Here is a 24,186-nt window from a genome sequence, read left to right as displayed (position 1 = left end):
ACTAAGGTGAGTTAGTTCATTATGGAGAGTGTTGAGTCCCTGTATTATATATATATATATATATATATATATATATATATATATATATATATATATATATATATATAGTGAATGGAGGGTCAGGCACTCCAAATAACGTAAGAAACTTCAGCTGGTGCCAGCATAAAACATAAGTATAGAGCCGGTAGATGTGGCACTCGTAGCTTGTAGAATCAATGACAGGAGCTAATATGATAACTACGTTTCAAATTTAGTAATTAACCTGATGAAAAATTACTAAATTTGAAACGTTGTTATCATATTGGCTCCTGTCATTGATTCTACAAGCTACGAGTCCCACATATACCGGATATATATATATATATATATATATATATATATATATATATATATATATATATATATATATATATTCCAGCAGGTACAAGCAGTGGCACTCCACGATTTGATAAGTGGCAAAGAAGGTGAGTTTATTTCCGACGTTTCGGGGGAAGGGCTACCCCTTTATCAGGGTGTACAGTGCAACAAGTGATACAAACTGAACTATATTTATAGATGACCAGGTGCTTTCTCAAGTTTGTGGTGCACGGAGGGGCTGCAGCGTGTTTTCCCGAACTTCCAGTCTCAGCTGGAAGTGCTGGGGCGGGACTGCTGTACTGACCCAATGATGTGCCTCCGGGTGGAAGCTGGTTGAACTGTCAGACGGCAAGTCCGTCCTAGGGTAGCGTATCCATAGTTGTTGCCATGGATACCCAGTACTAAGGGGTAGATTTGTTAAGCTTGGTGAAGTGATAGAGTGTCTGGTTTTTATCACTGGCCAATCAGCTCCTACCTGTCATTTTTCAAACCAAGCCTGTAACTTTACAGTTAGGAGCTGATTGGTCGGTGATAAAAAAACAGACACTTTATCACTTCACCGAGCTTAATAAATCTGTCCCTAAGTCCGCCAGCCACTCCATGTCACGCACTGAGAGAATAACATAAGTGAAAGTAAATAATATATGTGTATTAAAAAATATTTTAAGATGCCTATAAATGGCAATACATTAAGATGCCTAAATGGCAATATATAAAAGTGCTCTAAGTGCCCTTAAATTAAAAGAAGTTAATATAACTGGAGAAGGTAAATAACATCTACATTACATTTAGGGGAGAATTTACTAAGAATATGAATACAAAAAATTGTATTTGTATTCTTGATATGAATGAATATGACTGCATACATCGTATGCAAAGTCGTGTTCCAGAGGGTAATTTACAAAGCAGTCAAATACGACTGCTCTGTAACCCTCCGATGTATATACTGCTGCTAATACGAATTCCTACAGGCAGTATGCACGGATCAGGCAGATCCGTGCAGGCTGCAAGGTGTAAAAAAAAAATTGAAAAATAAATAAATAAAAAAACGACATGGGGTCCCCCCTCCACAGCCGTAACCAGCACCAGGCTGAAAGAGCCGGGGCCGGTAATTAAAAATCAGGAAATCCGAAAAATAGGGGTTCCCCGATTTTTTTTTTTTTAAAAAACCAGCCCCAGGCTCCAGGTCCGGGGCTGGTTCCCAAAAAAGGGGGACAAAATGACTAGGGGTCCCCCGTATTTTAGGAACCAGCCCCAGGCCAAACCAGCCAGCAGGGTAATGCCACAGCCGGGGGACACTTATTAGATAAGGTCCAGCGTCCAAAACATTTATCCCTACTGACCAGTGAGCCTGGCCAGTTGCCCTGGGGGAGTGGGGACCCCCCCAATTAAGGGGTCCCCCCTCCAGGACTTACTGAACTAGAATAAGTGAAATTGGCCACTTGGCCACGGATTTCAGAAGAAAGGCTCAGAATAATCCATAATTAGGGAAATAATGATGGACAACAATTCGAATGTTAGTTACAGAAAGGCTGTATATTTATTTTATTCATTCAGTCCTTTGGGGGGCATGGTATCCAATAAGAAAATAAGTCTTGTCTCTTGTCTGAGGAGCTCACTATCAAGATCGCCTCTCCTAATCCTCATATCCACTTTGAGCATCTCATAGGCCCTCAGACCCATGGGGTTACTCTGGTGGTATCTATAAAAGTGAGGGGCCACTGGTGTCAAAGTTTTCATGGCCTTTTTATCTCTGGGGGCGTTCCTGATGCTATGCATGTTCCATGATCCTTTTTTTCAAAGGCCTGATTGTTTTTCCCAGATATTCTTTCTTGCATGGGCATTGTAGGTTGTAGACTACCCCTGCTGTGTCTCATGTGATGTCATTTTTAATGTTCCAGATTTTATTGAATGTGTCTTGGAAGGAGTTTTGTGAGGTCATGAGGGCTTTACAAGTCCCACACTTGTGGGAGTCCGTTTTGGTGACACTTGATCCCTTGATCTTGTCTAGATTGCTATGGACTAGAATATCTCTCAAGTTTTTGCTTCTGCGTCAACTGATCTCAATCCTGTCGCCTAAATTGGGGGACAGGTCATGGTCTGTTTTCAAGACATTCATGTGGTGCTTCAGAGTTTTCTGAATTTCTTGCCAATCTTGACAATATGTGCCTATGAATCTGACCTTTTTTCAGTGGGGGCGAGGAGTTGTTCCCTGTTGATCTTCTTAGCTTCTTTATATGCCATCTATATGCTTCAATTTCTATAGCCCCTCTCCTTGAGGCAGCCACTTAGTTCCCCAGCTCTTTTAACGAATGTCTCTTCATTTGAGCAATTGCATTTTGTGCGAAGAAATTCTCCTTTGTGTAATCCCTTGAGCACAGATGGAAAATGCAAACTTTTAAGGCCCCCATACACTATGCGATTTTGGGACGATTTTATCCGATTTCGCCACTTCGGGCCGATAACTGAATGAAATCGCAGGTGTGTGACATCTGATCCGATCCGACGCGTGGTCCTCTGTGCATCAGATCGGATCAGGGAGGTTGGACGGTCAGCACATAAGATCACGTCTAACCTCCTTGTATGCATATGCCTGCTTTTGATGTTCTTTCCTCTTTTAAAGACTGCCATGGGTTTGACATCTTTGAACTTTTTAAGTGCCTTGTCTTTGGCTACTATGGGCCAAAGTGCCCGTGTAGCTCTGTTGGATGTGGTATAATTAGAGATCCAGGGGATGGTATCTCCTTTTTGCTTTACACTTGGTGGAAGTAATTTAGCTCTTGGTATACACAATACTTCATTTTTATGTCTCATCAATTCAAGCTTGTTATACCCCTTCTCAAGACATTTTTGAATGACTTTGTCCAGTTCCTGGGTAATTTGGTCACTTGTGATGCGGGCAATGCGGATCATTTGTGATCTTGGAAGGCTTTATTTTAGAGATGTTGGATGGAAGATATTTGCCTTTAACAGTGTATTTTTATCTGTAGATTTAGTGTATGTTGTACACGGTTTACCTTGCTCAATGGTTATCGGCACGTCCAAGTAATGCACCATTTTCATAGAGTATTCATATGTAATTCTTATTGGGGATGGTCTCTGATTAATCTCTTGCAGTAATTTTTTGAGATTCTCTTCACCGCCTGTCCATATGATGCAGAGATCGTCAATGTATTAACCATACATAACCATATGATATCGTCGGTGTATGGTTAATATGATAGTATGGTACTTATATGTTAGTTGGGCGCCCACTATAGTTAGTACGCTCATACCCCCACTATCCATGTCGGCATGGAGTTGATTTTATATAGTCTGGCGAGCCCGAAGCGTGGTGAGCAAATAGCTTAGTGAGTGCCCAACTAACATATAAGTACCGATAGTATATATTGCGATGTTTTGTTGTCTCTGAAAAACTGAAAGTGGACTTCCTATTGCACGGAATTTCCCTCTCGGATTATTATTGTGAGAGGATGATACCGAGGGGATTCCCTGTGAGAAATGTGCCAACAATAGGCAGATACAACCTGGAATTTTGCCACAAGTGGTCAAGCATTTAAAAAAATGCAGCTTAGACTTGATCCTATTAGTCATCGAGGAATCCACAAAATAACTGAATAAAACCAAAGAGGAAGTTTGAGAAAGACCATCTAAATACATTGACAAATGACCCAAGTCAGGATTGGATGTCTAAAGATTTGCTAAAATTTAAACGTGGCAAATTTCAGACTGTAAAAGAAGACTACGCGCAAAATCACGTTTATCGCGGTTTAATGGGTGGATCAGACCAATACAGCCATAAAAAATCATCACAAAAAATCCACCCGTGGTGTAGACGCAGGGAAGATAAAACGTGTGAAGCATATTCATCTAACAGTGAGACAGAAATTTTACAAGTGGATTCAGGAGCTGCCATCGCTTCATGTTCCCCTTTAGGGGCCATACCCAAATCCAATTTAAAAATAGGACGAGGAAGAGGACCCGTCGGGGAGGCCAGATCTCGTGGCTTCGTAAAAAGAACACAGGAACAGGGGCAATGATCTACAACTTGACTAAAAAACAATTGACATCTTGGAGACGCTGGATGCTTTACATTTATTTTCCCTTTTTTGTCAAAGTCATTTAAGCACCATTTATACACCAATTATCTATTTGTATTAACCAATAGTATAAATTTGTTTTGGAGCACAACTTTTTTTAATTCAATGGGGAATTTTTCCTACAACAACAGGGCACTGCTATGGGGACTAAGTTTGCCCTCTCTTATGCAAACCTCCATATGCGAGTATGGGAGAAAGAGTTAATCTATACAATATTCTATGAGGAAAATATCATCTTGTACAGAAGACTGGCTCTGTGATCAAACCAGTATAGCTGAATTTACAGGTATGCCTCACATTCAAAACAATAATTATGATTTGAAGTTCACTCATAAGTCTGATCCTATTAAAATTGTATTTCTGGATTTAGAGCTTGTGGGAATACCGGAAAAAGAAATCATTACAAAAATCCATTTCAAATTCGTTGATGCAAAAAGCTAGATTCCAGCTACGAGCGGTCATCAATCAACTTGGAAACATGGGGTCCCCATTGCACAATTTCTAAGGATCAGGCAGAATTGTAGTAATATTGATGATTACTGGCAACAGTCTCAATTATTATTTGACCGCTTCCTCGAAAAAAAAGGTTCTGACATACAGTTTATTCAATCAGCTAGAGAAAAAGCATCTGTCAGAGAAAGAGATACTCTAATGATGCAAACACGAAAAGCTAAAAATAAAGTGGCAATGTAAGCCTTTCATAATGCAGTTCAACTGTGAAAACAAATGGATCAAAAAGACCCTGGAACATCACCGGGACATAAGAGACCCCATATAGGGTCAACATCTTCCCCAAAAACCTAACATGGTATTCCGTCATGCATCAAACCTAAAAAACATTCTAGCACCCAGTATGCTAAAATCCATCAAACCTAGAAACACCAACACTACACACTTCCTAAATAAAAGCCCTGGAGTGATACCTTGCAATAAATGCATCTGTTGCATATTTCTGGATAAATCAAAATTAGACCATACTTTGGACAGTGGTAAAATCTATACTCTCACCGAAGCTGGGACATGCAATTTGGATCATGTGGTATATAAGAGACTGCAACGGAATCTGCTGCGCTATATAAGAGATACAGAGGGATGTGACATGACTGGTATGATGGATGGACCCCCTAGATTTTAGTATGCTGAAATAATGATTACATACGTGGGGGTGTGCTACTTTGGACATGAAAGTTTAACAAGAACAAGAAAAAGAGAAGGATGTCCTATGTCGGTGCACCAAAAGAGAATAAAATATAACCTTTATTATTTTCTTTTAAGAACTGCAAGATAAAAAATATACATATAATAACAGACAGGGGAAGGGTAACACACTTTAAAACTAAGGTGGCAGGCAGATGTTTGTAATGAGATATGGTATATGTGCTGATTTAACTTAGAACAGTGTGCTCTTGGTCAGTGCGGACTGAATTAGACCGACTAACCAGGTGTGAGCAGTAAGAGCGGGTAATGAACCTCTTTTAGTGGATGCTCAGATTGCCGCAAAATTCACTCGTGCCAGTTAGGGTTTGGCACGTTTGTAAGGTCGTGACAATCAGAAGGGATTGGCATACACTTAATAATCGCACCGTGTATGGGTGAAAATCACTCTAACTCCCGTGGGAGAATCCCCTTCTGAGTCACTTTCTCTAGTGATATGTGCCCAGTGTGGAAGCACTCTACCATTTAACAACGTGAGCTCCTATCGGCTGCAATGTCTGCCTGATACAGGAGTCTGTTAGGTAGGATAAAAGTGCCTCCTGGATATTTATTCACTGTGCTAGTCCAATGGAGTCGCCTCTAAGTGGACCATAGCTGGCTGCAGTGAACGCCCTTAGAAGGGCTATTGCGGCATGGCACTGTTCAACAGGTAATCAAAATTCATAGATAAGAAAAATAACAAACAGCTACAAACATCTGCCTGCGCACTGCTAGCCGGCACGCGCTTCGCAGATTTTAGCTTCCTCATGTACTATTTACATACAATTCATGCTATCTGTATTAGATCTGCACTATATAGTCATTGCTGCCCTGTCTATCTGGGCTTCATTTGTGCTGTCATTTTACCTTGTGACCCCGATTTATTCGGCAATAGCGCCCTCTGAACCTCAACCTACATATATATATATATATATATATATATATATATATATATATATATATATATATCCAAAGTATAGGTAGCACTCACTAATCCAATCCACTCATGCTGGGGTGTGCACTCAATAATCCATTTTTGTGGAGACTGTTATAAACGTGGGGACAGTAAGAGGCCACTCTTCAGACTGAAGATGATCAAATCTTCATTTTTTATATTTCTCGCACATTATTGGTCAATGTTTCCGCTCATATTCGAGCCTTTTCCAAGACTTGTAGACAGCTCAGTACATGTCATTTACATACCATAACACCTCATGACATCCAATATGAAGTGCACGCCATCCTGATGGCTGGGGTGACCTTCATATGCACTTCATATTGGATGTCATACGGTGTTATGGCACGTAAATTACATGTACTGAGCTGTCTACAAGTCTTGCTAAATATAAATATATATATATATATATATATATATATATATATATATATATATATATATATATATATATATATATATATATATATATATATATATATATATATAGTGCAGGTGTTCAAATAAATGAAGACCAGAGGCGGCACTCACAATAGGTCAAACCAAACCGAAATGTATTCAAATCATGTGGCAAAACATCACAATAACAACCATGTCAGCAAAACGTGTGTCGACCGTTTCGAGGCTTGCGCCCCTTCCTCAGGACAGCTGACTGTGCAAAAAGGCTTAAACAGCAAATAGTGCAGTGCAGAAAACACTGCACTATTTGCTGTTTAAGCCTTTTTGCACAGTCAGCTGTCCTGAGGAAGGGGCGCAAGCCTCGAAACGGTTGACACACGTTTTGCTGACATGGTTGTTATTGTGATGTTTTGCCACATGATTTGAATACATTTCGGTTTGGTTTGACCTATTGTGAGTGCCGCCTCTGGTCTTCATTTATTTGAACACCTGCACTATACTAAATTCTGGAAGGCACCCCCCTGTTGCCCATCGATGTGCCAAGTGCCGGTCGTTACCCTCTCTTTATATATATATATATATATATATATATATATATATATATATATATATATATATATATATATATATATATATATATATATATGTATATCCATGTATATATGTTTCAGGGAGTCACCCCTTTTATCAAGACCTGATAAAAGGGGTGACACCCTGAAACGTTGATCTGCAGTTGATCGCTTGTGAGCGTTTTTATTTCTGAGTGACAGCCCTCTGGATATACATATATTACTCTTTGGATGGGCACCAGACCAAGTTGTTACAGTACACAGAGTGCCGGGCTTCCCTGGATTGTGTATATATATATATATATATATATAGTGCACTGTTTCCTTTAGAACTGGGGAATACGCCCCGATATGTTGGAATCAATTTTTGCACATACTAAGTCATGGAGTGCCGCTGCCTGTTTGAGACTGCATCCTATATATGTATATACATATATATATGTAACTCTCTCAGAATTTGAGCAGTCTCCCGCGACCCCCTCGTCATATCACATATATATATATATATGTGTGTGTGTGTGTGATATGATGCGCGGGTCACGGGAGACTGCTCATATTCTGAGAGACTTCCACCCCCTTTCTGGGAGGGTAGGCAGTATGATATATAATGCGCACACACAGCCTCTCTTAGATGTAAATAACAGTATTGTGAGACAGTATCATGTGGGGAACAAAGGACGGGTCAGAGTCGGGGATGACGCTGCGGCAGCGAGCTGTGGGGTGTTGTCAGTAGAGATACCAGGTTAGTAAATACTCCTGGCCAGTGGGTATAATGTCATCTCATTATCTCAGTATGACGATATGACAGGCTGAGGACACAAAGTAGGGGCAATAGTGCAAGTGAGAAGCAGAGAAACCAACATTGCAACAGACCACAGAGAAGAGAAACAGAAGAGGGCAGTGCCCTGACAGTAATGCCAGGCACATGTAACACAATACATGTGCCCAGCTGCAACTTGCATCATGGGGCACCTGCAGGGCATATATACACGGAAGCTGAGAGATGGGGTAATATGACAGTGTGTGAGGTGGGTGTAGGTAAGTGTCAGGCAGCTTGGGGGATGCGGGATCTGAGAGATGGGGTAATATGACAGTGTGTGAGGAGGGTGCAGGTAAGTGTCAGGCAGCTTGGGGGGACGCGGGAGCTGAGAGATGGGGTAATATGACAGCGTGTGAGGTGGGTGTAGGTAAGTGTCAGGCAGCTTGGGGGACGTGGGAGCTGAGAGATGGGGTAATATGACAGTGTGTGAGGTGGGTGCAGGTAAGTGTCAGGCAGCTTGGGGGGACGCGGGAGCTGAGAGATGGGGTAATATGACAGCGTGTGAGGTGGGTGTAGGTAAGTGTCAGGCAGCTTGGGGGGATGCGGGAGCTGAGAGATGGGGTAATATGACAGTGTGTGAGGTGGGTGCAGGTAAGTGTCAGGCAGCTTGGGGGGACACGGGAGCTGAGAGATGGGGTAATATGACAGCGTGTGAGGTGGGTGTAGGTAAGTGTCAGGCAGCTTGGGGGGACGCGGGAGCTGAGAGATGGGGTAATATGAGAGTGTGTGAGGTGGGTGTAGGTAAGTGTCAGGCAGCTTGGGGGGACGCGGGAGCTGAGAGATGGGGTAATATGACAGCGTGTGAGGTGGGTGTAGGTAAGTGTCAGGCAGCTTGGGGGACGTGGGAGCTGAGAGATGGGGTAATATAAGAGTGTGTGAGGAGGGTGTAGGTAAGTGTCAGGCAGCTTGGGGGGACGCGGGATCTGAGAGATGGGGTAATATGACAGTGTGTGAGGTGGGTGTAGGTAAGTGTCAGGCAGCTTGGGGGGACGCGGGATCTGAGAGATGGGGTAATATGAGAGTGTGTGAGGTCGGTGTAGGTAAGTGTCAGGCAGCTTGGGGGGACGCTGGAGCTGAGAGATGGGGTAATATGACAGCGTGTGAGGTGGGTGTAGGTAAGTGTTAGGCAGCTTGGGGGGACGCGGGAGCTGAGTGATGGGGTAATATGAGAGTGTGTGAGGTCGGTGTAGGTAAGTGTCAGGCAGCTTGGGGGGACGCGGGAGCTAAAAGATGGGGTAATATGACAGTGTGTGAGGTGGGTGTAGGTAAGTGTCAGGCAGCTTGGGGGGACGCGGGAGCTAAAAGATGGGGTAATATGACAGTGTGTGAGGTGGGTGTAGGTAAGTGTCAGGCAGCTTGGGGGGACGCGGGAGCTGAGAGATGGGGGTAATATGACAGTGTGTGAGGTGGGTGTAGGTAAGTGTCAGGCAGCTTGGGGGGATGCTGGAGCTGAGAGATGGGGTAATATGACAGTGTGTGAGGTGGGTGTAGGTAAGTGTCAGGCAGCTTAGGGGGATGCGGGAGCTGAGAGATGGGGTAATATGACAGCGTGTGAGGTGGGTGTAGGTAAGTGTCAGGCAGCTTGGGAGGACGCGGGAGCTGAGAGATGGTGGTAATATGAGAGTGTGTGAGGTCGGTGTAGGTAAGTGTCAGGCAGCTTGGGGGGACGCGGGAGCTGAGAGATGGGGTAATATGACAGCGTGTGAGGTGGGTGTAGGTAAGTGTCAGGCAGCTTGGGGGACGCGGGAGCTGAGAGATGGGGGTAATATGACAGCGTGTGAGGTCGGTGTAGGTAAGTGTCAGGCAGCTTGGGGGGACGCGGGAGCTGAGAGATGGGGTAATATGACAGCGTGTGAGGTGGGTGTAGGTAAGTGTCAGGCAGCTTGGGGGGACGCGGGAGCTGAGAGATGGGGTAATATGAGAGTGTGTGAGGTGGGTGTAGGTAAGTGTCAGGCAGCTTGGGGGGACGCGGGAGCTGAGAGATGGGGTAATATGACAGCGTGTGAGGTGGGTGTAGGTAAGTGTCAGGCAGCTTGGGGGACGTGGGAGCTGAGAGATGGGGTAATATAAGAGTGTGTGAGGAGGGTGTAGGTAAGTGTCAGGCAGCTTGGGGGGACGCGGGATCTGAGAGATGGGGTAATATGACAGTGTGTGAGGTGGGTGTAGGTAAGTGTCAGGCAGCTTGGGGGGACGCGGGATCTGAGAGATGGGGTAATATGAGAGTGTGTGAGGTCGGTGTAGGTAAGTGTCAGGCAGCTTGGGGGGACGCTGGAGCTGAGAGATGGGGTAATATGACAGCGTGTGAGGTGGGTGTAGGTAAGTGTTAGGCAGCTTGGGGGGACGCGGGAGCTGAGTGATGGGGTAATATGAGAGTGTGTGAGGTCGGTGTAGGTAAGTGTCAGGCAGCTTGGGGGGACGCGGGAGCTAAAAGATGGGGTAATATGACAGTGTGTGAGGTGGGTGTAGGTAAGTGTCAGGCAGCTTGGGGGGACGCGGGAGCTAAAAGATGGGGTAATATGACAGTGTGTGAGGTGGGTGTAGGTAAGTGTCAGGCAGCTTGGGGGGACGCGGGAGCTGAGAGATGGGGGTAATATGACAGTGTGTGAGGTGGGTGTAGGTAAGTGTCAGGCAGCTTGGGGGGATGCTGGAGCTGAGAGATGGGGTAATATGACAGTGTGTGAGGTGGGTGTAGGTAAGTGTCAGGCAGCTTAGGGGGATGCGGGAGCTGAGAGATGGGGTAATATGACAGCGTGTGAGGTGGGTGTAGGTAAGTGTCAGGCAGCTTGGGAGGACGCGGGAGCTGAGAGATGGTGGTAATATGAGAGTGTGTGAGGTCGGTGTAGGTAAGTGTCAGGCAGCTTGGGGGGACGCGGGAGCTGAGAGATGGGGTAATATGACAGCGTGTGAGGTGGGTGTAGGTAAGTGTCAGGCAGCTTGGGGGACGCGGGAGCTGAGAGATGGGGGTAATATGACAGCGTGTGAGGTCGGTGTAGGTAAGTGTCAGGCAGCTTGGGGGGACGCGGGAGCTGAGAGATGGTGGTAATATGACAGTGTGTGAGGTCGGTGTAGGTAAGTGTTAGGCAGCTTGGGGGGACGCGGGAGCTGAGAGATGGGGTAATATGACAGCGTGTGAGGTGGGTGTAGGTAAGTGTCAGGCAGCTTGGGGGGACGCGGGATCTGAGAGATGGGGTAATATGACAGTGTGTGAGGTGGGTGTAGGTAAGTGTCAGGCAGCTTGGGGGGACGCGGGAGCTGAGAGATGGGGTAATATGAGAGTGTGTGAGGTCGGTGTAGGTAAGTGTCAGGCAGCTTGGGGGGACGCGGGAGCTGAGAGATGGGGTAATATGACAGCGTGTGAGGTGGGTGTAGGTAAGTGTCAGGCAGCTTGGGGGGACGCGGGATCTGAGAGATGGGGTAATATGACAGTGTGTGAGGTGGGTGTAGGTAAGTGTCAGGCAGCTTGGGGGGACGCGGGAGCTGAGAGATGGGGTAATATGACAGTGTGTGAGGTGGGTGTAGGTAAGTGTCAGGCAGCTTGGGGGGGATGCGGGAGCTGAGAGATGGGGTAATATGACAGTGTGTGAGGTGGGTGTAGGTAAGTGTCAGGCAGCTTGGGGGGGATGCGGGAGCTGAGAGATGGGGTAATATGAGAGTGTGTGAGGTCGGTGTAGGTAAGTGTCAGGCAGCTTGGGGGGACTCGGGAGCTGAGAGATGGGGTAATATGACAGCGTGTGAGGTGGGTGTGGGTAAGTGTCAGGCAGCTTGGGGGGACGCGGGAGCTGAGAGATGGGGTAATATGACAGCGTGTGAGGTGGGTGTAGGTAAGTGTCAGGCAGCTTAGGGGGATGCGGGAGCTGAGAGATGGGGTAATATGAGAGTGTGTGAGGTCGGTGTAGGTAAGTGTCAGGCAGCTTGGGGGGACTCGGGAGCTGAGAGATGGGGTAATATGACAGCATGTGAGGTGGGTGTGGGTAAGTGTCAGGCAGCTTGGGGGGACGCGGGAGCTGAGAGATGGGGTAATAAGACAGCGTGTGAGGTGGGTGTAGGTAAGTGTCAGGCAGCTTAGGGGGATGCGGGAGCTGAGAGATGGGGTAATATGACAGTGTGTGAGGTGGGTGTAGGTAAGTGTCAGGCAGCTTGGGGGGGATGCGGGAGCTGAGAGATGGGGTAATATGACAGTGTGTGAGGTGGGTGTAGGTAAGTGTCAGGCAGCTTGGGGGGACGCGGGAGCTGAGAGATGGGGGTAATATGACAGCGTGTGAGGTGGGTGTAGGTAAGTGTCAGGCAGCTTGGGGGGACGCGGGAGCTGAGAGATGGGGTAATATGACAGTGTGTGAGGTGGGTGTAGGTAAGTGTCAGGCAGCTTGGGGGGACGCGGGAGCTGAGAGATGGGGTAATATGACAGTGTGTGAGGTGGGTGTAGGTAAGTGTCAGGCAGCTTGGGAAGATGCGGGAGCTGAGAGATGGGGTAATAAGACAGCGTGTGAGGTGGGTGTAGGTAAGTGTCAGGCAGCTTGGGGGGACGCGGGAGCTGAGAGATGGGGTAATATGACAGTGTGTGAGGTGGGTGTAGGTGAGTGTCAGGCAGCTTGGGAAGATGCGGGAGCTGAGAGATGGGGTAATATGACAGCGTGTGAGGTGGGTGTAGGTAAGTGTCAGGCAGCTTGGGGGGACGCGGGAGCTGAGAGATGGGGTAATATGACAGTGTGTGAGGTGGGTGTAGGTAAGTGTCAGGCAGCTTGGAGGGATGCGGGAGCTGAGAGATGGGGTAATATGACAGTGTGTGAGGTGGGTGTAGGTAAGTGTCAGGCAGCTTGGGGGGACGCGGGAGCTGAGAGATGGGGTAATATGAGAGTGTGTGGGGTAGGGTGTAGGTAAGTGTCAGGCAGCTTGGGGGGACGCGGGATCTGAGAGATGGGGGTAATATGACAGTGTGTGAGGTGGGTGTAGGTAAGTGTCAGGCAGCTTGGGGGGATGAGGGAGCTGAGAGATGAGATAATAAGAGAGTGTGTGGGGTAGGGTGTAGGTAAGTGTCAGGCAGCTTGGGGGGACGCGGGATCTGAGAGATGGGGTAATATGAGAGTGTGTGAGGTCGGTGTAGGTAAGTGTCAGGCAGCTTGGAGGGACGCAGGATCTGAGAGATGGGGTAATATGAGAGTGTGTGGGGTAGGGTGTAGGTAAGTGTCAGGCAGCTTGGGGGGACACGGGAGCTGAGAGATGGGGTAATATGAGAGTGTGTGGGGTAGGGTGTAGGTAAGTGTCAGGCAGCTTGGGGGGATGCGGGAGCTGAGAGATGGGGTAATATGACAGTGTGTGAGGTGGGTGTAGGTAAGTGTCAGGCAGCTTGGGGGGACGCGGGAGCTGAGAGATGGGGTAATATGAGAGTGTGTGGGGTAGGGTGTAGGTAAGTGTCAGGCAGCTTGGGGGGGACGTGGGAGCTGAGAGATGGGGTAATATGACAGTGTGTGAGGTGGGTGTAGGTAAGTGTCAGGCAGCTTGGGGGGATGCGGGATCTGAGAGATGGGGTAATATGAGAGTGTGTGAGGTGGGTGTAGGTAAGTGTCAGGCAGCTTGGGGGGACGCGGGATCTGAGAGATGGGGTAATATGAGAGTGTGTGGGGTAGGGTGTAGGTAAGTGTCAGGCAGCTTGGGGGGACACGGGAGCTGAGAGATGGGGTAATATGACAGTGTGTGAGGTGGGTGCAGTTAAGTGTCAGGCAGCTTGGAGGGATGCGGGAGCTGAGAGATGGGGTAATATGACAGTGTGTGAGGTGGGTGTAGGTAAGTGTCAGGCAGCTTGGGGGGGATGCGGGAGCTGAGAGATGGGGTAATATGACAGTGTGTGAGGTAGGTGTAGGTAAGTGTCAGGCAGCTTGGGGGACATGGGAGCTGAGAGATGGGGTAAAATGACAGTGTGTGAGGTGGGTGTAGGTAAGTGTCAGGCAGCTTGGGGGGGATGCGGGAGCTGAGAGATGGGGTAATATGAGAGTGTGTGGGGTAGGTGCAGGTAAGTGTCAGGCAGCTTGGGGGGACACGGGAGCTGTGCGAAGGGGTAATATGAGAGTGTGTGAGGTCGGTGTAGGTAAGTGTCAGGCAGCTTGGGGGGGATGCGGGAGCTGAGAGATGGGGTAATATGACAGTGTGTGAGGTGGGTGTAGGTAAGTGTCAGGCAGCTTGGGGGGACGCGGGAGCTGAGAGATGGGGGTAATATGACAGCGTGTGAGGTGGGTGTAGGTAAGTGTCAGGCAGCTTGGGGGGACGCGGGAGCTGAGAGATGGGGGTAATATGACAGCGTGTGAGGTGGGTGTAGGTAAGTGTCAGGCAGCTTGGGGGGATGCGGGAGCTGAGAGATGGGGTAATATGACAGTGTGTGAGGTGGGTGTAGGTAAGTGTCAGGCAGCTTGGGGGGATGAGGGAGCTGTGAGATGGGGTAATATGACAGTGTGTGAGGTGGGTGTAGGTAAGTGTCAGGCAGCTTGGGGGGATGCGGGAGCTGTGAGATGGGGTAATATGACAGTGTGTGAGGTGGGTGTAGGTAAGTGTCGGGCAGCTTGGGGGGATGCGGGAGCTGAGAGATGGGGTAATATGACAGTGTGTGAGGTGGGTGTAGGTAAGTGTCGGGCAGCTTGGGGGGACGCGGGAGCTGAGTGATGGGGTAATATGACAGTGTGTGAGGTGGGTGTAGGTAAGTGTCAGGCAGCTTGGAGGGATGCGGGAGCTGAGAGATGGGGTAATATGACAGTGTGTGAGGTGGGTGTAGGTAAGTGTCAGGCAGCTTGGAGGGACGCGGGATCTGAGAGATGGGGTAATATGAGAGTGTGTGAGGTCGGTGTAGGTAAGTGTCAGGCAGCTTGGGGGGGATGCGGGAGCTGAGAGATGGGGTAATATGACAGTGTGTGAGGTGGGTGTAGGTAAGTGTCAGGCAGCTTGGAGGGACGCGGGATCTGAGAGATGGGGTAATATGAGAGTGTGTGAGGTCGGTGTAGGTAAGTGTCAGGCAGCTTGGAGGGACATGGGAGCTGAGAGATGGGGTAATATGAGAGTGTGTGAGGTCGGTGTAGGTAAGTGTCAGGCAGCTTGGAGGGACGCGGGAGCTGAGAGATGGTGGTAATATGGGAGTTGTAGTTCCTCTATAACAGGAATATGTCTGTGTATTATAGGTCACGTCAATCTTGAATATGCGTAAAGCGACCATTCATTCAGGAAATGGCGTCCAGAGAGCCAGAAAATGGTATGTATTACCCTGGCACACAGGGTCTTTTCTCTGTACCATTCTGTGTCTGGATAATACTTCCGCTCCCAGCCGCAATAATCTAACAATAAACAGAACCAGGCAAGTTGCCAGACTCCCGACACGGTATCCACAAATTGGGCCCATGCTTTGCGATATTCACAGCTGCGCAGTCTGGAATAATGTTCCCTGTTGGCAATTTATAAACAGTATATTATTCATTTTTTTATTGCACAAGCACAGCCGACCCCATGCTCCCTGCAGTCTGACCCCGTATCCTACTGTATGTAGCTCCTCCGTATCATCCGGCCCTCTGACCTCCCCCTGGTGTACGTAGCTCCTCCGTATCATCCAGCACTCTGACCTCCCCCTGGTGTACGTAGCTCCTCCGTATCATCCGTCCCTCCGACCTCCCCCTGGTGTATGTAGCTCCTCCGTATCATCCGGCCCTCTGACTGCCCCTGGTGTACGTAGCTCCTCCGTATCATCCGACCCTCTGACCTGCCCCTGGTGTACGTAGCTCCTCCATATCATCCGGCCCTCTGACCTCCCCCTGGTGAATTATGTAGCTCCTCCGTATCATCCGGCACTCTGACCTCCCCCTGGTGTACGTAGCTCCTCTGTATCATCCGTCCCTCCGACCTCCCCCTGGTGTACGTAGCTCCTCCGTATCATCCGACCCTCTGACCTGCCCCTGGTGTACGTAGCTCCTCCGTATCATCCGACCCTCTGACCTGCCCCTGGTTTACGTAGCTCCTCCATATCATCTGGCCCTCTGACCTCCCCCTGGTGTACGTAGCTCCTCTGTATCATCCGTCCCTCCGACCTCCCCCTGGTGTATGTAGCTCCTCCGTATCATCCGGCCCTCTGACTGCCTCTGGTGTACGTAGCTCCTCTGTATCATCCGTCCCTCCGACCTCCCCCTGGTGTACGTAGCTCCTCCGTATCATCCGACCCTCTGACCTGCCCCTGGTGTACGTAGCTCCTCCATATCATCTGGCACTCTGACCTCCCCCTGGTGTACGTAGCTCCTCTGTATCATCCGTCCCTCCGACCTCCCCCTGGTGTATGTAGCTCCTCCGTATCATCCAGCCCTCTGACTGCCCCATGTGTACGTAGCTCCTCCGTATCATCCGACCCTCTGACCTGCCCCTGGTGAATTATGTAGCTCCTCTGTATCATCCGTCACTCTGACCTCCCCCTGGTGTACGTAGCTCCTCCGTATCATCCGGCCCTCTGACCTCCCCCTGGTGTACGTAACTCCTCCGTATAATCCGGCCCTCTGACTGCCCCCTGGTGTACGTAGCTCCTATGTATCATCTGGCCCTCTGACCCCCCCCCCCCCTGGGGTACGTAGCTCCTCCATATCATCTGGCCCTCTGACCTCCCCCTGGTGTATTATGTAGCTCCTCAGTATCATCCGGCCCTCTGACCTCCCCCTGGTGTATGTAGCTCCTCCATATTATCCGGCCCTCTGAACCCCCCCCCCTGGTGTACGTAGCTCCTCTGTATCATCCGGCTCTCTGACCTCCCCCTGGTGTACGTAGCTCCTCCGTATCATCCGGCCCTCTGACTACCCCCTGGTGTACGTTACTCCGTATCATCCGGCCCTCTGACTACCCCCTGGTGTACGTTACTCCGTATCATCCGGCCCTCTAACCCCCCCCCCCTCGGTGTATTATGTAGCTCCTCAGTATCATCCGGCCCTCTGACCTTCCCCTGGTGTATGTAGCTCCTCCGTATCATCCGGCCCTCTGACTGCACCGTGGTGTACGTAGCTCCTCTGTATCATCCGGCCCTTTGACTGCCCCCTGGTGTATGTAGCTCCTCCGTATCATCCGGCCCTCTGACTGCCCCCCCTGGTGTACGTAGCTCCTCCGTATCATCTGGCCCTCTGACCTACCCCTGGTGCACCTAGCTCCTCCGTATCATCCGGCTCTCTGACTGCCCCCTGGTGTACGTAGCTCCTCCGTATCATCCGGCCCTCTGACCTCCCCCTGGTGTACGTAGCTCCTCCATATCATCCGGCTCTCTGACTGCCCCCTGGTGTATGTAGCTCCTCCGTATCATCCGGCCCTCTGACTGCCCCCCCTGGTGTACGTAGCTCCTCCGTATCATCTGGCCCTCTGACCTACCCCTGGTGTACCTAGCTCCTCCGTATCATCCGGCTCTCTGACTGCCCCCTGGTGTACGTAGCTCCTCCGTATCATCCGGCCCTCTGACCTCCCCCTGGTGTACGTAGCTCCTCCATATCATCCGGCTCTCTGACTGCCCCCTGGTGTATGTAGCTCCTCCGTATCATCCGGCCCTCTGACTGCCCCCCCTGGTGTACGTAGCTCCTCCGTATCATCTGGCCCTCTGACCTACCCCTGGTGTACCTAGCTCCTCCGTATCATCCGGCACTCTGACCTCCCCCTGGTGTACGTAGCTCCTCCGTATCATCCGGCCCTCTGACCTCCCCCTGGTGAATTATGTAGCTCCTCCGTATCATCCGGCACTCTGACCTCCCCCTGGTGTACGTAGCTCCTCCGTATCATCCGTCCCTCCGACCTCCCCCTGGTGTATGTAGCTCCTCCGTATCATCCGGCCCTCTGACTGCCCCTGGTGTACGTAGCTCCTCCGTATCATCCGACCCTCTGACCTGCCCCTGGTGTAAGTAGCTCCTCCATATCATCCGGCCCTCTGACCTCCCCCTGGTGTGCGTAGCTCCTCCGTATCATCCGGCCCTCTGACCTACCCCTGGTGTACGTAGCTCCTCCGTATCATCCGGCCCTCTGACTGCCCCCTGGTGTACGTAGCTCCTCCGTGTCATCTGGCCCTCTGACCCCCCCCCCCCCCTGGGGTACGTAGCTCCTCCATATCATCTGGCCCTCAGACCTCCCCCTGGTGTATTATGTAGCTCCTCAGTATCATCCGGCCCTCTGACCTCCCCCTGGTGTATGTAGCTCCTCCATATTATCCGGCCCTCTGAACCCCCCCTGGTGTACGTAGCTCCTCTGTATCATCTGTCTCTCTGACCTCCCCCTGGTGTACGTAGCTCCTCCGTATCATCCGGCCCTCTGACTGCCCCCTGGTGTACGTAGCTCCTCCGTATCATCCGGCCCTCTAACCCCCCCCCCCCCCTGGTGTATTATGTAGCTCCTCAGTATCATCCGGCCCTCTGACCTTCCCCTGGTGTATGTAGCTCCTCCGTATCATCCGGCCCTCTGACTGCACCGTGGTGTACGTAGCTCCTCCGTATCATCCAGCCCTTTGACTGCCCCCTGGTGTACGTAGCTCCTCCATATCATCCGGCTCTCTGACTGCCCCCTGGTGTATGTAGCTCCTTCGTATCATCCGGCCCTCTGACTGCCCCCCCTGGTGTACGTAGCTCCTCCATATCATCTGGCCCTCTGACCTACCCCTGGTGTACCTAGCTCCTCCGTATCATCCGGCTCTGTGACTGCCCCCTGGTGTACGTAGCTCCTCCATATCATCCGGCCCTCTGACCTCCCCATGGTGTACCTAGCTCCTCCGTATCATCCGGCACTCTGACCACCCCCTGGTGTACGTAGCTCCTCCGTATCATCCGGCCCTCTGACCTCCCCCTGGTGTACGTAGCTCCTTCGTATCATCCGGCCCTCTGACTGCCCCCTGGTGTACGTAGCTCCTCTGTATCATCCGGCCCTCTAACCCCCCCCCCCCCGGTGTATTATGTAGCTCCTCAGTATCATCCGGCCCTCTGACCTTCCCCTGGTGTATGTAGCTCCTCCGTATCATCCGGCCCTCTGACTGCACCGTGGTGTACGTAGCTCCTCCGTATCATCCGGCCCTTTGACTGCCCCCTGGTGTACGTAGCTCCTCCATATCATCCGGCTCTCTGACTGCCCCCTGGTGTATGTAGCTCCTCCTTATCATCCGGCCCTCTGACTGCCCCCCCTGGTGTACGTAGCTCCTCCATATCATCCGGCCCTCTGACCTCCCCCTGGTGTACCTAGCTCCTCCGTATCAACCGGCACTCTGACCTCCCCCTGGTGTACGTAGCTCCTCCGTATCATCCGGCCCTCTGACCTCCTTCTGGTGAATGATGTAGCTCCTGCGTATCATCCGGCACTCCTCCGTATCATCCTCCCTCTGACCTCCTTCTGGTGAATGATGTAGCTCCTCCATATCATCCGGCCCTCTGACCTCCCCATGGTGTACCTAGCTCCTCCGTATCATCCGGCACTCTGACCACCCCCTGGTGTACGTAGCTCCTCCGTATCATCCGGCCCTCTGACCTCCCCCTGGTGTACGTAGCTCCTTCGTATCATCCGGCCCTCTGACTGCCCCCTGGTGTACGTAGCTCCTCTGTATCATCCGGCCCTCTAACCCCCCCCCGGTGTATTATGTAGCTCCTCAGTATCATCCATCCCTCTGACCTTCCCCTGGTGTATGTAGCTCCTCCGTATCATCCGGCCCTCTGACTGCACCGTGGTGTACGTAGCTCCTCCGTATCATCCGGCCCTTTGACTGCCCCCTGGTGTACGTAGCTCCTCCATATCATCCGGCTCTCTGACTGCCCCCTGGTGTATGTAGCTCCTCCTTATCATCCGGCCCTCTGACTGCCCCCCCCTGGTGTACGTAGCTCCTCCGTATCATCTGACCCTCTGACCTACCCCTGGTGTACCTAGCTCCTCCGTATCATCCGGCTCTCTGACTGCCCCCTGGTGTACGTAGCTCCTCCATATCATCCGGCCCTCTGACCTCCCCCTGGTGTACCTAGCTCCTCCGTATCAACCGGCACTCTGACCTCCCCCTGGTGTACGTAGCTCCTCCGTATCATCCGGCCCTCTGACCTCCTTCTGGTGAATGATGTAGCTCCTGCGTATCATCCGGCACTCCTCCGTATCATCCTCCCTCTGACCTCCTTCTGGTGAATGATGTAGCTCCTCCGTATCATCCGGCACTCCTCCGTATCATCCTCCCTCTGACCTCCTTCTGGTGAATGATGTAGCTCCTCCGTATCATCCGGCACTCCTCCGTATCATCCTCCCCCAGTGTACGTAGCTCCTCCATATCATCCGGCACTCTGACCTCCCCCTGGTGTACGTAGCTCCTCCGTATCATCCGGCCCTCTGACCTCCCCCTGGTGTACGTAGCTCCTCCGTATCATCCGGCCCTCTAACCCCCCCCACCCCCAGTGTATTATGTAGCTCCTCCATATCATCCGGCCCTCTGACCTCCCCCTGGTGTACAGATATTAAGAGCAAACCACAGGTGTTGTTAATTAGCTCTAAAATGATTTATATCAGATATTAGGAATCTAATCAGTCATGCTGCTGCAGCTCTAAATCCTGAGATCCTGCTGTTCCAACTGTAATGTGGAGGAATGCTATCCTTGTCACACTCCACCCCTTAGTTTCAACCACCATGGTGAAGCTAACAATTTTTCAGATGAGTTCTCCACCTAGCGCTCCTCTAATTGTGTCATCTGGCCAGGTACACAGCCCTCTACTACTTTCCAGAGGTCACTAACCTCGCCCGCTTCCTCTTCCCCTAGCTTCACCATAGGGTTGCTTGAAGGTTTGGGACCTACAAACCTCCATGGATGGGCATTTACATTGAGGTGCTGTTTCCCCGTCGCACCTCAAACTTGGCTGCAAGGCCAAACACTAACGGATTAACCTCACGTGGAACTATACAGTCCCTGCCACACTATGGGGGAAATTTACTAAGATGTGTATTCTACTTCACATGTGATGTTGCTATGGGCAACCATTCGGAAGCTACTTCTTATTTATTTAGCACCCTATAGAAGATAGTAGACAGGCTCTGATTGGTTGCCCATAGCAACATCACATGTGAAGTAGAATACACATCTTAGTAAATTTCCCCTATATATAGTGTGGCAGGGACAGCGTAAATCCACATGAAGATAATGTGGAGGACCTGGGCCAGGCTTTAGAGCAGCAGCTGCAGCAGCAGGGGAACACATGTGATCAGGGTTGTGATGATTGGCAGCACCTGATATAAGTGTTTCCAGGGCAGAGAGTCCTAGCTCCTGATGTGTACTAGCTGCCCAGGTGATAGGCTGGGACCACTGGAACATACTGAGGAGTTTGTGCTATGCTGTAACCATTTCTGCTTATGATGTGCACCTGGTCTGCTGTTTGCCTGCTACATAATAAAGGCCTAGACTACATCTTACCCAGTGTATGTGATTCCTTGTCACAACATATATATATATATATATATACCCTACCCTTCTCTCAGGTTATCTGTACCTCGATTCTCTATCCGACGGCAGTTTGGCCGCTTACCACAACCATTTCTACGATTCCGCTCATGGCAGCTTCTCAAACCCTTGTCAAAAGCTGGATTCCGCCCAACTACCGGAGTCAGCAAGGTGAGTGCTATGGTCCTCTGTTCCAGCTGAGACTTGTGTGGGAGATACATCAGTCCTGTGTATGTGTCTCACGACAGTATTGACACAACTTAATGTACAAATATAAAACACAAAAACTGTGAAATTAGGAAAACTATGAGTTGTTGCTGAGTGGGATCCGTACCCCAGGCGCTGTGCATACAATGTGGGCTTATCTGCTAGACCATTGGGGATACTGTACCGCAAGCCTGTCACCTCATTCACACGTGATGCAGGACCACAAAGCCTTATTAATTAGATGTCCAGAAAATGCTGATAGCGCTTGGGGTCTGTCACAATGTACACAAAATAATTGTATTAAAAAATGTGTAGCCATTTAATACAGAGAGCATCAGTGACCGCCATACAATACAGAGAGCACCAGTGATCGCCATATAATACAGAGAGCACCAGTGATCGCCATATAATACAGAGAGCACCAGTGATCGCCATATAATACAGAGAGCATCACTGACCGCCATACAATACAGAGAGCATCAGTGACACCTTATAATACAGAGAGCATCAGTGACCGCCATATAATACAGAGACCACCAGAGACCGCCATATAATACAGAGACCACCAGTGACCGCCATATAATACAGAGAGCATCAGTGACCGCTATATAATACAGAGAGCATCACTGACCGCCATACAATACAGAGAGCATCAGTGATCGCCATATAATACAGAGAGCACCAGTGATCGCCATATAATACAGAGAGCATCAGTGACCGCCATATAATACAGAGAGCATCAGTGACCGCCATACAATACAGAGAGCATCAGTGACACCATATAATACAGAGAGCATCAGTGACCGCCATATAATACAGAGAGCACCAGTGATCGCCATATAATACAGAGAGCATCAGTGACACCATATAATACAGAGAGCACCAGTGACGCCATATAATACAGAGAGCATCAGTGATGCCATATAATACAGAGATCATCAGTGACGCCATATAATACAGAGACCATCAGTGACGCCATATAATACAGAGAGCATCAGTGACGCCATATAATACAGAGAGCATCAGTGACGCCATATAACACAGAGACCATCAGTGACGCCATATAATACAGAGAGCATCAGTGACGCCATATAATACAGAGAGCACCAGTGATCACCATATAATACTGAGAGTATCAGTGACCGCCATATAATACAGAGAGCATCAGTGACGCCATATAATACAGAGAGCACCAGTGACACCATATAATACAGAGAGCACCAGTGACCGCCATATAATACAGAGAGCATAACTGACTGCCATATAATACAGAGAGCACCAGTGACACCATATAATACAGAGAGCATCAGTGACGCCATATAATACAGAGAGCATCAGTGACGCCATATAATACAGAGAGCATCAGTGACGCCATATAATACAGAGAGCATCAGTGACACCATATAATACAGAGAGCATCAGTGACACCATATAATACAGAGATCATCAGTGACGCCATATAATACAGAGATCATCAGTGACGCCATATAATACAGAGAGCATCAGTGACGCCATATAATACTGAGATCATCAGTGACCACCATATAATAGAGAGCATCAGTGACGCCATATAATACTGAGATCATCAGTGACACCATATAATACAGAGAGCATCAGTGACGCCATATAATACAGAGAGCATCAGTGACTGCCATATAATACAGAGAGCATCAGTGACACCATATAATACAGAGAGCATCAGTGACACCATATAATACAGAGAGCACCAGTGATCACCATATAATACAGAGATCATCACAGTGACACCATATAATACAGAGAGCATCAGTGACACCATATAATACAGAGAGCATCAGTGACGCCATATAATACAGAGAGCATCAGTGACTGCCATATAATACAGAGACCATCAGTGACGCCATATAATACAGAGAGCATCAGTGACGCCATATAATACAGAGGGCATCAGTGACTCCATATAATACAGAGAGCATCAGTGACACCATATAACACAGAGAGCATCAGTGATGTCATATAATACAGAGAGCACCAGTGACGTCATATAATACAGAGAGCATCAGTGACGCCATATAATACAGAGACCATCAGTGACGCCATATAATACAGAGAGCATCAGTGACACCATATAATACAGAGAGCACCAGTGACACCATATAATACAGAGAACATCAGTGAC

The 24,186-nt window shown here is 49.4% G+C and overlaps 1 protein-coding gene across 2 annotated transcripts in view; it reads left to right on the top strand.

Moving 5' to 3' along the window:
* LOC146019704 (phosphatidylserine decarboxylase proenzyme, mitochondrial-like) overlaps nt 1–24,186 on the top strand; it is an 88,489-nt gene that overhangs the window by 16,984 nt on the left and 47,319 nt on the right. For both annotated transcript variants that reach the window (XM_083152187.1, XM_083152186.1), the window contains exons 3-4: nt 15,555–15,625; nt 21,860–21,992. In XM_083152187.1, coding sequence (XP_083008313.1) covers nt 15,573–15,625; nt 21,860–21,992 — 186 coding nt within the window. In that variant the 5' untranslated portion in view covers nt 15,555–15,572. The remainder of the gene's footprint in view (nt 1–15,554; nt 15,626–21,859; nt 21,993–24,186) is intronic.

Source organism: Crinia signifera, chromosome 7 (assembly GCF_055691185.1).
Source record: "Crinia signifera chromosome 7, ASM5569118v1, whole genome shotgun sequence".
Lineage (NCBI taxonomy): Eukaryota > Metazoa > Chordata > Amphibia > Anura > Myobatrachidae > Crinia > Crinia signifera.
The sequence above is the reverse complement of the archived record's forward strand: the minus strand, read 5'-3'. Positions and strand labels throughout refer to the sequence as shown.